This window comes from Oryctolagus cuniculus, chromosome 1 (assembly GCF_051225735.1).
Source record: "Oryctolagus cuniculus isolate XC-2025 breed Fujian yellow rabbit chromosome 1, ASM5122573v1, whole genome shotgun sequence".
In the NCBI taxonomy this organism is placed as follows: Eukaryota; Metazoa; Chordata; class Mammalia; order Lagomorpha; family Leporidae; genus Oryctolagus; species Oryctolagus cuniculus.
This window is the reverse complement of record NC_142867.1, coordinates 162,447,841-162,459,935: the sequence shown is the minus strand read 5'-3', so window position 1 is coordinate 162,459,935 and position 12,095 is coordinate 162,447,841. Positions and strand designations below refer to the sequence as shown.

At 44.9% G+C, this 12,095-nt stretch overlaps 1 protein-coding gene across 4 annotated transcripts in view; it reads right to left on the bottom strand.

Annotated features, from left to right (window-relative positions):
• Positions 1 to 12,095, bottom strand: part of DOCK8 (dedicator of cytokinesis 8) — a 253,132-nt gene that overhangs the window by 59,390 nt on the left and 181,647 nt on the right. For all 4 annotated transcript variants that reach the window (XM_008256091.5, XM_008256100.5, XM_089337104.1 and 1 more), the window contains 2 exons: positions 7,629 to 7,784; positions 5,187 to 5,326 (listed from right to left, as the gene is read on the bottom strand). In XM_008256091.5, the coding sequence (XP_008254313.4) occupies positions 5,187 to 5,326; positions 7,629 to 7,784 (296 nt within the window). The remainder of the gene's footprint in view (positions 1 to 5,186; positions 5,327 to 7,628; positions 7,785 to 12,095) is intronic.

The window sequence follows — 12,095 nt, the reverse complement described above, 5'->3', positions numbered from 1 at the left end:
AATTGTTTTCTCAATTTCATTTTTCAGTTTGTTCCTCATAAGTATACCTAAATACAATTGGTTTTTGTGTATTGATCCAATACGCTACAACCCTGATGAACTCACTGATCAGTCTTAATAGTTTTTCAGTAAATTCCTTAGGATTTTCTATAAATAAGACCCTGTCATCTGTGGATAGATAGCTTCACTTATTACTTTCCAATGTGCTTCTTCTTTTAATTGTCTTGACGAATTGTCCTGAGATAGAACTTCTAGTACAACACTGACTAGAAGGGCAAGTCTGGACATTTTTATCCTGTTCCTGATCTTGCGGGGAAGCATTCGGTCTTTTACTGACAAGTATCAGATAAGCTGTGGGTTTTTTACAGAGATACTTAATCAAGTTGAACAAATTCTCTTATATTCCCAAAAGGTTGCTGAGCACTCTTATCAAGGAAACATATTAGAATTGTATCAAATTATTTTCCTTTTTAAAAAAGTGTATGTTTTTTAATTAGAGAGACACAGAGAGAAATAGAGAGAGAAAGAGCAAGACAGACAACTCCCATCATGCTGCTTCACTTCCTAAAGGCCTACAATAGCCAAGGCAGGGCCAGGCCAAAACTGGGAGCCTGAAGCTCAATCCAGGTCTCCCCCAGGAATGGCAGGAATGCAGCAACCTCAGCCATTACCTGCTGCCTCCCAGTGGAGCCAGGACTGGAACTCGGCACTCTGATATGGGATGTGGGTGTCTCAAGTGATGTGTTAATAGCTAGACTAATTGCTTGTCCTTGAATAAATACTTTTTCCCCCCTGAATCTATTAAGATGGTTGTATGGTTTTTGTTCTTTATTTTTCCAATATGGTATACCAGAACAACTGATTTTCAGATGTCAAACCTATCTTGCATTCCTGGGATAAATTCTACTTAGCCATGGCATTTGATCCTTTTTATATGTTGTTGGACTCAGTTTGTTAGTATTTTGTTGAGAATTTTACATCTGCTTTAGTCAAATATTGGTCTGTTTTTCTTCTGTGAGGCCTTTGTCTGGTTTTATTATCAGAGTAATTCTAACTTCAAAGAATACTGTGGGATGTTTCCACTCTTCTATTCTTTGGAACAGTCTGTAGAGTATTGGAGTTGCATTTTCCTCAAATATTTGGTAGAGGGGCTGGTGCTGTGGCATAGCAGGTAAAGCCACCCTCTGTGGTCCTGGCATCTCATATGGGTGCTGGTCCAGCTGTTCCACTTCAAATCTAGCTCCCTGCTAATGTGCCTGGGCAAGCAGTGGAAGATGGCCCTCGTGCTTGGACCCATGTGGGAAACTGGGAAGAAGCTCCTGGCTCCTGGCTTTGAATGGGCCCAGCTCCAGCTGTTGTAGCCATTTGGGGAGTAAACCAGCTAGTCGAAGAGTCTCTCTTTCTGTCTGTCTCTCCCTCTCTCCCCTATAACTGTGCTTTTCAAATAAATAAAATAAAATCATTTAAAAATTTAGTAAAATCCATTAATAAAACCTCTGGTTCTGGACTTTTATTTGTGGGAAGTTAATACTATTATTATTATTATTATAACTAAACCCTTTGTTGCAGATCTATACAGATTTTCTATTTCTTTTTGGAATTAGTTTTAGTAGTTTGTATCTTTTTTGGTTCTGTGAGTCTTATAATGATGTCTCCTCTTTCATTCCTAATTTTGGTAAGGGAAATTTTTTTAGACTTATTTATTTATTTGAATATCAAAGTTACAGAAAGAGAGACAGACAGACAGACAGACAGAGGTCTTCATCCACTGGTTCACTCCCCAAGTGGCTGCAATGGTCCAGGCTGAGCCAAAGGCTGAAGCCAGGAGCAAGGAGCTTCATCTAGTCTCCCATGTGGGTGGAAGGAGCCCAAGTACTTGGATCATCATCTTCCACGGTTTTTGCCAGGCTATTAGCAGGGACCCACACTGGAAGTGGAGGAACCTGGCTTTGAACGGGCACCCATGTAGGTTGCCGGCTGTATAGGTGGTGACTTTACCCACAATGCCACAACACCTGAGTCTTCTTGCTTTTTCTTGGTCAGTCTTGCTAAAAATTTACTAAGCTTGTTGATTTTTAAAAAAATAACAAGTTTTTGGTTTTGCTGATTTTTCTCTACTATTTTTCTGTTTCACTTACTTTAGCTGTAATCTTTACATTAGTTCCTATTATCTTATATTTGCTTGCTTTGAATTTAGCTCGTTCTTCTTCACCTAGCTCCGTGTATATTCTTTTGACAATTTATTAAAACTATGTGCACATATTCACCTATTCAAGAATAGTAAATCAAAATCAAAATTTAAAAGTTGGCTGTATTTATACCCCAAAGAAGTGAGTTCTAATGTTCACCAAAAATCATGTATAGGAAATGGTCATAGGAGCTTTTTTTTCATAAGAGTCCCAAACTGGAAGCAAACCAAGAGTCTACCTACAGTAAATTATAGTAAGAACACAAAGGACTACTACACACAGTTGAAAGAAAACACTGAACTACTGTACATGCAACCACAATGAGGCCTGCAGGCACAATATTTAGCAAAAGAATGTGAAAGTTCAATAACAGTCAACACCAACCTTTGGTGACAAAAACCAGACTAGTGGTTATCTGTGGGAGAAGGCAGAGAATAGTCAAGGTGCTAGAAATAGCTTTTATCTTGGTCTGGCTGATAGTTATCCAAATATTTTCATAGGCAAAAATTAACTTGACTTCATATCTAAGTTTTGGGCCCTTTTCTGTATTGTATCTCAGTAAAAATAAAAAAGCAAATACGATAAAATAAAGCATCTAGAGTACCTGTAACCTAATTAAATATGTTCCATTTTAGCCACATACTTGCTGTCTTTCAAACAAAATAAGACTATATCAGAATCCAGAGCTATATAGAAAATATTAACCAAATTTTCAAATGTCCCAGATTCTTAGACTATAGCTAAAGTAGGATAATTAGAAATTGCACCTCAAAAGTATTTGTTTGACTGTCTCTTAGTCGGTAGTCCTGGCAGTGGGCTGTGTTGTGAATAAGGCGCTGCAATTTGCTGGCTGAACACAAAGACGCAAGACGATTTCCAAATGCTTAAGAAGCACTGAGGAGTTAATGATGCACAAAACTTGCAGATACAATGTCAGGTATGGAGGGCTTCTGGGGAGAACTGTTAGAAACTGGTGTTGTGGCTCCTTCCAGGGGTCCAGGGACTGAGATATGTCCCAGCGGCCCCCACCCTACAGGTGGGCAGGAGCTGGTAAGTCTCTTAATTGTGTTGGCAGCAAAAGGAAGCACTGATCGTGAGAAAGCATTGCTAAAGGGTGAAAATTTGCTGAGGCTTTAGCCCACATGGTCAAATTGTGACCATAGTTCTGATGACTTTCCAGGACAGTGACCAACAACCCTGCAGTCAAGGGGGACTGTGTTGCCAAAGCAGAGACACTTAATTAGCTACTCTCTGGAGGAGTGGGAGTAGAAAAAGCACTGTGTGTGTGCTGGAAGACCGCATCTATCGAATTTAATGTAACTGCATGATGATCTTGGAACACACCTCTGCCTGTTGTTGGGAAGATGACAGCAACAACTTTACAATGAATCGAAAACAGATGTCAGAAGGAAAATGAAAAACAGAAACTACTGCTAACATAATTACTAAAGATTACTGTTAGAAACCACTTCATAGCAGTGCTAATAAAGGAAAATAAAGAAAATGTGGTACTTGCATGTGAAAGTAATTTCTTAGTGTTCAGACTTTCTCCCCAGCACCTTATCAGCAAATGTGTTAGGGTACCTTTGGTTGCTGGAGAAATTTATGTTAGTTGCAGGGTAGAAAACTCTACTGAAAAAACTGGGAGAAGGTTGAAGAAGAAGAAGCTGGAATTGAAGCCATGGAAATGAAGCTAAGGATGTATTCAGGACCTGAATTTCTGGAAGGAGGCAGAATGTAGAGCCTCCCACATGATCCTACTAGGCTCAGAGACACGCAACCCCTTAGATAAATGTCAGTATAGGCAAACCTCCTGGAGCCACTTATTATTCCAGTGACACAAACTCAAGGTGCTTCTGTAACAGATTCATAAAGGGAATCCTGTTTTCTTCACTAAATCTTGGGCAGCACTTTGAGAGAACTCAAAAATACACAAATCCATAACAAAACAGCAACACTGCCATCAATCAGCATACTTTATTCCAAGAACTTCTTAGCAGAAGTCCTAGGCGTAGGCTCCTTAGGCAGGGAGATGGATCTGGGAGGGCCTGAAAGACCACAGCTTGACACTGGGCAAGTTTCTTCAATTCTGTTTGCCTAATCCAAACACCCAAAGGGTTCAACCTAATTACTTCCCAAACCTAACAATCTTTGGATCTGGGTCCCTGAATGGTGAGCTCTCTGGGGGCAGGGAATTGAGTCTGTTTTGGAGACTGATGTATCTCTAAGGACTCCGATGCTCAACTGTGTCTGTCCCACAGAAAGCACTCAGAAGATGTTGAATGGAATATGTAACAATTTGGATGGCATTGCTTCCTTCCATCCAATCAGGTAGGCTGCTGGTTTCTGATCCCAAGGGCCTGTGGTGCATAGGAAGAGAAGAAGCGAGGAAGGGGTGGTCTACCTCTCTCTCTGTCCACTGACATCAAAGCCAGACAGTGCCCACGTGCCCGTCTGGGTACTGAGAAGTGTGAGAGGTGGAAGCATTCATAAGCACTGGGCTGGGGCATCTCTCTCGTCCTGGGAAGTCTGGATCTGCACCCAGAGTAAATGCAGTTCCTTCCTTGGGCAGCACTGAGCCAAGTGGCATCAGATAATAGGAACTAATGTAAAGATTACAGCTAAAGTAAGTGAAAGAGAAAAATAGAGAAAAGTCAGCAAAACCAAAAGCTGTATGTGCTGTCACCTTTGTTAAACACAGCTTTGTGTCTAGCGAGTTCACTGATGAAAGCATCCCTGGGTAACCCACTACAGTGGAGCTGTTAAATTCCACTCAATACATAAGGGATGGAAAAAAACATGTGGGGCGTCTCTGCCTCCCCCAGACTCGCTGCACCCATAGGTGCACCATTTTCTCAAGGCACAGACGCTCCTACTCTTTGGAATTGGTCAATGCTAGAGCTTTTGCCACGTGTGAGAAGTTGGGCTGCAGATTTTTTATTAAAGCGTTATCTCTTTTTTTCACTTCGTGTCCCATTCTGAAAGTCAGAAACATACCCTTCCCCTTCGGCGTCCAGGGCAGCAGCCAGTTCTGTAAAGAGGAGCCCGGTGAGAAAGTGTTGCTGGCGGTACTCTGGGGTCAGGTCGAACATGCTGGCAATCCTCTGGTCCTGGAAACTGGAGCAGGAGCTCGAGTTCTACAGGAACACAAGTGCTGGAATTAACATGGCTTCAGCTAGCATTTAGTGAGCTTCTGTGTCAGCCAGGCTGCGGGAGCACTCCCCAGCGAGGGCACTGTCAGGATCCCCTGAGACAGCTGACGGAACCGCAGCACAGACAGCTACTCCACTTTCTCATTCTCACAGATGGAAGACTGCCCGTGGGGAAAGGCAAAAACAAAGCGCTCCTGACCGCTGAAAACAGAGACATTTCCTTCCCCACCTGGAACCAACGGTTGAGGATTAACATCCTAGGATAACATCTGTCCCGGGAATGAGAACTGCACCTAATCCTGCGGCTGTACACAGAAATTCCTCTGTACGAACCGCCCACCCTGTTGAAGGTCTCTGTTTCCTCTGCTTCAGCCATACTGAACGGGGTGAAGCACGCTGTCTACTTTTACCTGTCTGGAACCAGAAGTGGTGTCAGAAAGGGAACTGTCGGATTTACCAGTCCTAGGCAGTTTCTGTCCTTCTTAGCCTGGGAATACAATTTATGTTTCACCAAGAACATCTTAAATAACCCCGTATGCATGAACATCTGGCTAAGAGCTTAAGACACGGCTTGGGACATAGGCATCCCAAATTTATTCTGTATCACAGGGAGTGCCTGGTTCAAGTCCCAGCCCCACCTCTGATCCAGCTTTCTGTTAATGCGCACCCTGGCCGGCAGCAGATGACGGTTCAAGTACTAGAGTCCCTGTCACCCACATGGGAGACCCAGATTAGGTTCTGGTCTCCTAGCTTTGGCCTGGCTTTTTAGGCATTTGGTGAGAGAACTAGCAGATGGAAGATTCTCTCTCTCTCTCATTCTCTCTCTCTCTCTCTGCATTTCAAGTAAAGTGAAAATAAACTAATTAAAAGTTTTAAATGACAAACATCTCTGTCAATCATTTATGGTTTGGGGAGGCTGGCCTCTGGGTTTGGCAACTCCCTGGGGAAGTCAGAAGAGGAGCGTGGGAGAGGAACAAGGGCAAGGCTGGCCCAGGGTGGTCTTGGGGCCCAACCTGTAAGGCAATTGCAGCAGAAAATTTACACTTTGGAATTGCTGCTTGGGAGCCCAACCTTCCCCAGTCACACTAAGATGGACATGTAGCTAATGCCTAGATCCTGTCATCAGCATGAATAACTAAATTGCTTTTTTCTTTTAACTAATAAGATAAGGCTTCACCTTTGTGCTTCTATCAAGGAACATGCAACAGAAGGAGAGTCAAATATTAAGAAATCATGCCTGCTGCTCTAAGCTACTCATTTACCCCCTTATAAACAGAATATGAGTATAAAACAACATTCCTCAAAGTTTGTCTAGAAGACCCTGGTTCCTCAATAAATCTATAGTGGAAAAAAAAGGGTTCCATAGTGAACTAACTTTGGGAATCACTGCTTATCACACACATGCTCTGCCATTTGCTTTCCCTTTTCTTGTGCATTTACAACTTACGCTAACAAGTTACACACTCTTGGGTGGCCTTCTGCAAAGAAACCAAGAAGCCTAGTGAACACACGGCTTCCAATACTTCTCTGGCTTCGGAAGCCCGTATCTGCTTATCACAATAATAGGTTTTTTGTTTTTTGTTTTGTTTTTTGTTTTTTGACAGGCAGAGTGGACAGTGAGAGAGAGAGAGACAGAGAGAAAGGTCTTCCTCTTGCCGTTGGTTCACCCTCCAATGGCTGCCGTGGCCGGTGCACCATGCTGATCCGATGGCAGGAGCCAGGTACTTATCCTGGTCTCCCATGGGGTGCAGGGCCCAAGCACTTGGGCCATCCTCCACTGCGCTCCCTGGCCATAGCAGAGAGCTGGCCTGGAAGAGGGGCAACTGGGACAGAATCTGGCGCCCCGACCGGGACTAGAACCCAGTGTGCAGGTGCCGCAAGGCGGAGGATTAGCCTAGTGAGCCGCGGCGCCGGCCAACACAATAATAGGTTAATGTCACACAGAGGAAGACTTTTCCATGAGCTCCTGAATTTCCACAGTGGTTGCGGTTTCTTTGCTCTCCTTGGTTGCATCAGGGATGTATGAATATAGAAAAAAGCCAACTTTTTGGCCTGTGAATGATTAAAGAAGGTGCAAGTTCAAGGTAGCCTACTTGTACATACAGGCGTCCAGTACTGAAATACTGAGGGTTTCTTGATCCCTCCTGCTCCAGCACAACTGTTCAACCGCTCTGGGTCAAACCACTTGAGTTTTCTTCTAACTAAAAAGACCAACCTTTACAGGAAATACCTGATTAAAAAAAATTAAATGAAACAGTTCAAACAGTTGTTGCAGTTAGCGGATTACCTGGGAAGATATGGAGGGGCAGGGAGACGTTGGGGCAGTATCAGCATTCATGAAGAAGAGGTTCAGATTGAGGTAATGCTCGTGACTGCAGAGGATTCTCAGGAACTCCAGCCGCATGGAAATGAGTGTGGGAAGGCTGTTGAGCTTGGCTGACAGCTGACAAGAAAGAAAAGAAACAAGCATTTATTGTAAGGCAGACGGAGAGGAGGCTGACAGACAAAAAGTCTTTTCTCCCCAGATTAAGACCATCACCTTAATAAGAATTAATCAGATAGTGCAAGAGATGGCAAATTATGCATTACAAGAGCCCCAGTAAGTTCTTATTTATTATTTCTGTCAAGTGATTCTGGTCTAACAGGTGTCCAAAATAATAATTTTGCTCTGACCCCACTTTGTCAAACCCATGATTCCATGACAAGCCTGCAATGATAACAATCCCGAGGTATATCTTTAGGGTAATATAATTAATTTTACAAAAACCCCACTGTGTCCAAGAAATGGAATGGGAAGAGTTAATCTTACATGGGACCATATAAAACTAATAAAAATGACTGGATGAACTTAATGCCAAAGGAGTTCTTTTATAGTTTCTAATGAAAGGACACAATCGAAAGTTCTTGAACCAGTTTACTGCTTAGGAAATTATGCAACACCTGCATAAGATTTTGCCCCAGAGTGGGAAAGAAGGAAATGGAGGAAAAAGTTTGAGGGGTTCTCAGGGAAAACCTTCCTGTGAAAATAAACCAGGAAACCAGCAGTGAAAAGCAGACAAAGGTGACACCAGGAGGAGATGCTCTGCTTCCCTTAGGTGAGCTGAGCAGCGGGCGGGCCTAGATTCAGAGGCAGCTCCTGTAAAGGCAGAGCAGGAGTGGGGCCGGCACTGTGGCGTAGCCCCACCTGCAGCGCTGGCATCCCGTATGGGTTCCAGTTCGAGTCCCGGCTGTTCCTCTTCTGATCCAGCTCTCTGCTATGGCCTGGGAAAGCAGTAGAAGATAGCCCAAGTGCTTGGACCCCTGCACCTACGTGGGAGACCTGGAACAAGCTCCGGGCTCCTGGCTTCAGATCAGCTCAGCTCTGGCCATTGTGGTCATTTGGGGAGTGAACTAGCGGAATGGAAGATCTCTCGCTCTCTGCCTAACTCTGACTTTCAAATAATAAAATAATTCTAAAAAAAAAAAAAAAAAGGCAGAGGAGGAGGAGGAGGGGGACACAAGGGACCATGAAAGCGCCAGTACTTCACCATAAGCATCTCTTCCTGCAAACAGTTCCTCGTCATTCACTTTAACAGCAGTGCCCTAAACTATGTAAGCGAAATGAGTACAGCTTTTCAGGCATTTGGGAGAAACACCTATTTTGTGGGGCATTTTACCTATACAATCAAGCCATAGTTAGATATTCCTTAAAGTAAATGAATGCCATTAGGCATTACATAAAAAATTAAGACACACAGGTTCTGTGTAAGAAGAATTGCCAGAACCTTCTGTCCTGACTTCGTACCCATGAAGCCACCAGAAAATGAAGCTGATTAGACCACGGTCACATGCCCATCACCTACACCTAGGGTCACTCAGAGAGAGTTGTTGGGCCGAGTCAGACACTGGGAGTGGAAAGCACAAGACAGTTGCACTTGAAAGAAGGCTCTTTGAGATTTCATTAGAGACAGAAATTGCAAAAATAGCTTGAGTGGTGTTTAGAGAAGAGGAGTAAGGTACCAGGAGCCCATAGTGCAACCTCTCTCTGCCCAGCCACGGGTGGTGACTCAGCAGCACACCGTAAGCTACAGAATAACTGAAGAAGTAGAGTTGTCTGCTGTTACTGACTGTTCATAAAAGACCAGGGTTACACCCATCTGCATGAAGTAACTCCAGAGAACAAGAATCAGATCATGCAGTGTGATGAAGTCAGAGGACACTGCAAACACAGGATGAACCTCAGGCTTGAAGATCCCCCGTATCTAGAGCCAGGATCAATGAATGAAACCACCACTGACCGGGCACAGGGACCTGCTTGCGTTCCACTCACGGTGCTAAACACTGGCCTGGGGGGGAGCAAACCTGGCCTTAGAGTTTTGCAGAGGCAGAAATGACCATGGCAGAGGGCAGTGCTCCCCATCTCAGAGGCCGGTGAATGGCATCACAGGAATCAGTATCAGACCGGCCCAGACTGCTGCCCGAGGGCTCTTTGGAAGCTGAGACAAAGGAGAAGGAAAAGAAAGTCCTGCAGCAAAAAGGACAAGAGGGACTGTAAAACAGAGAGCAAAGGAAAAGAGGAAGAGGAGATACAAACTCTCATCTCCTACTGCCCTTGGTGGTGAAAGTGCCCATGCGTGAGCAGCTAACCCTGGGGCCAGCGAGGTGTTCCAGTATCTCTTTCCCATATCTAATTTAAAGTTATGAAACCAGACAGATCTGTGTTGGAAACTCATCCAGTGACCTGTAAAGCTACCCACCCATCAGGAAGGGCCAGCGGGAGTCCAGGAAGGCTCTGTTACCAGCCCCGTGAATCCTGGGCCAGAAGAGACAGGCAGGGCCAGGAAGGCAGGCTGCACAGGAAGGGGGTGTCAGGATTCTCATTTTATTAGTGTGATTCCTTATCAGGAAAGTCAAGGCCTTTTTTTTTTTTTTTTTTTTAGGGTTGTTACGTAAATGAGCCAGAGAGCTCCAGTTCCGTGTATTGGGCCCTGGGTTATTTCTTCATTGCAGACAGACACGCACCTGGCTAACTCACACCCAAATGGAATTTTTGCGCATCTAATTATTTAAAAATTAGCCCAAACAAGCACATTTTCAGCATTTTAGTCTTGCCTGCTTTACAGACCCCAGGGCCTCTCACTGGACAGCTGTTTCCTATTGATAAGATACAGCCTTTAGGCCGGCACTGGGGCTCACTTGGCTAATCCTCCACCTGCAGCGTCAGCACCCTGGGTTCTAGTTCTGGTTGGGGCGCCGGATTCTGTGCCGGTCACTCCTCTTCCAGTCCAGCTCTCTGCTGTTGCCTGGGAGTATAATGGAGGATGGCCCAAGTGCTTGGGCCCTGCACCCACATGGGAGACCAGGAGGAAGCACCTGGCTCCTGGCTTCGGATTGGTGCAGCACACCGGCCGTAGTGGCCATTTGGGGGGTGAACCAATGGAAAGGAAGACCTTTCTCTCTGTCTCTCTCTCTCTCACTGTCTGACTCTGTCAAAAAAAAAAAAAAAAAAAATTCAGCCTTTAGTTGCAAGGCCTCAAGTAGCTATAGCCCTTTGGAGCTTTGTGGCCCCAAAACCCTTGAAGGGCCACAGAGCAGCAATGTGGAATACACCAGCCCCCTCCCCCATTCCCCTTTCCTCTGGGAGTTCCCTCTCTCCTTGGGGGGTGGGGGGGTAGCCCTGTGCCGTAGGAGGGACTTGCCCCTCCTCTGTAGTCCTGTCCCAGTGCCACACAGGGGAGCTTGTATGTTGTGGTCACATCTGTCTCCTTGATCAGCCCCCAAATCCCTCACTGATGGAACAAGGACATAGTTCTTGTTGCACCTGTCTTCAAGACCAGTTCAGCCTCACACCTGTACCCCTCGCATTCTTCCCAGGTTTGGAAGCCAGTGGGCCAAACCTGAAGACCCAGCATGGGGAAGCTCATCTCCTTCTACTGCCCCCCACCCCATCCCTAGCCCCCCTAGGACATAAAAGGGCCCAGTCAGGGCCTCTGCCACGTGTTTGGTCTGTGAGCATGATGGCAGTTGGTCCACCTCTTCGAGTTTATTTTCTTGGAATAAATTTGGTCTGGCTGTGAGTCTGTACTCTGTCTTCTCTCTGGTCTGCTCCCTTTTTTCTTCCACTTTGGTGCCCCGCGGGAGGAGGCACCAATCTGTACTCTTTTCCTTACACTCACACCCCCTACAGGACTGAACACTTTTATTTCAAAAGTAAGGGAACTGAAACCCACGTAATTTGAAGGATTTACTTGAAGTCAGTAAGTGACTAACCACAGTAGGTGGTGGTGATGGCGGCTGAAGTGGGTGGCAGTGGGCATTGGAAATTGGAAGTGGTGACAACAGTGGCATTTGGTGGTCACAGCAGGGGTGCCTAAGTAGGACTAAGGAAGAAGAAGAGAAGCAGCGATGGCTGCTATTTATACTACTGTTGCTAGGGTACTTTGAAGGGGACAGTGAATAAAGAAAGAATTCCATGTCAAAATCTGGGGAGGGGGGTGGCAATGATGAGATTCACTTAGATTATAAAATATTTGCTTTGTGCTTGGTGAAATCCAATCTCTTTGGTTTCATCAGGGTTTGTTAATGTCAGGACTTCACAACAGCAAATGAATTAATCACTGTGACATGTGAAAAGTCACCTCATACTCTGGCCTGGTCAAAGATGGAAGGGCTCGTTATGTCATTGCTGTTAAATGCTGAACTGAAGAAATTAGATCAAAACATGCACAAATTCCATTTCCCACAAATCAGCTGTGTACCCTCCTGTGCTGGTGAA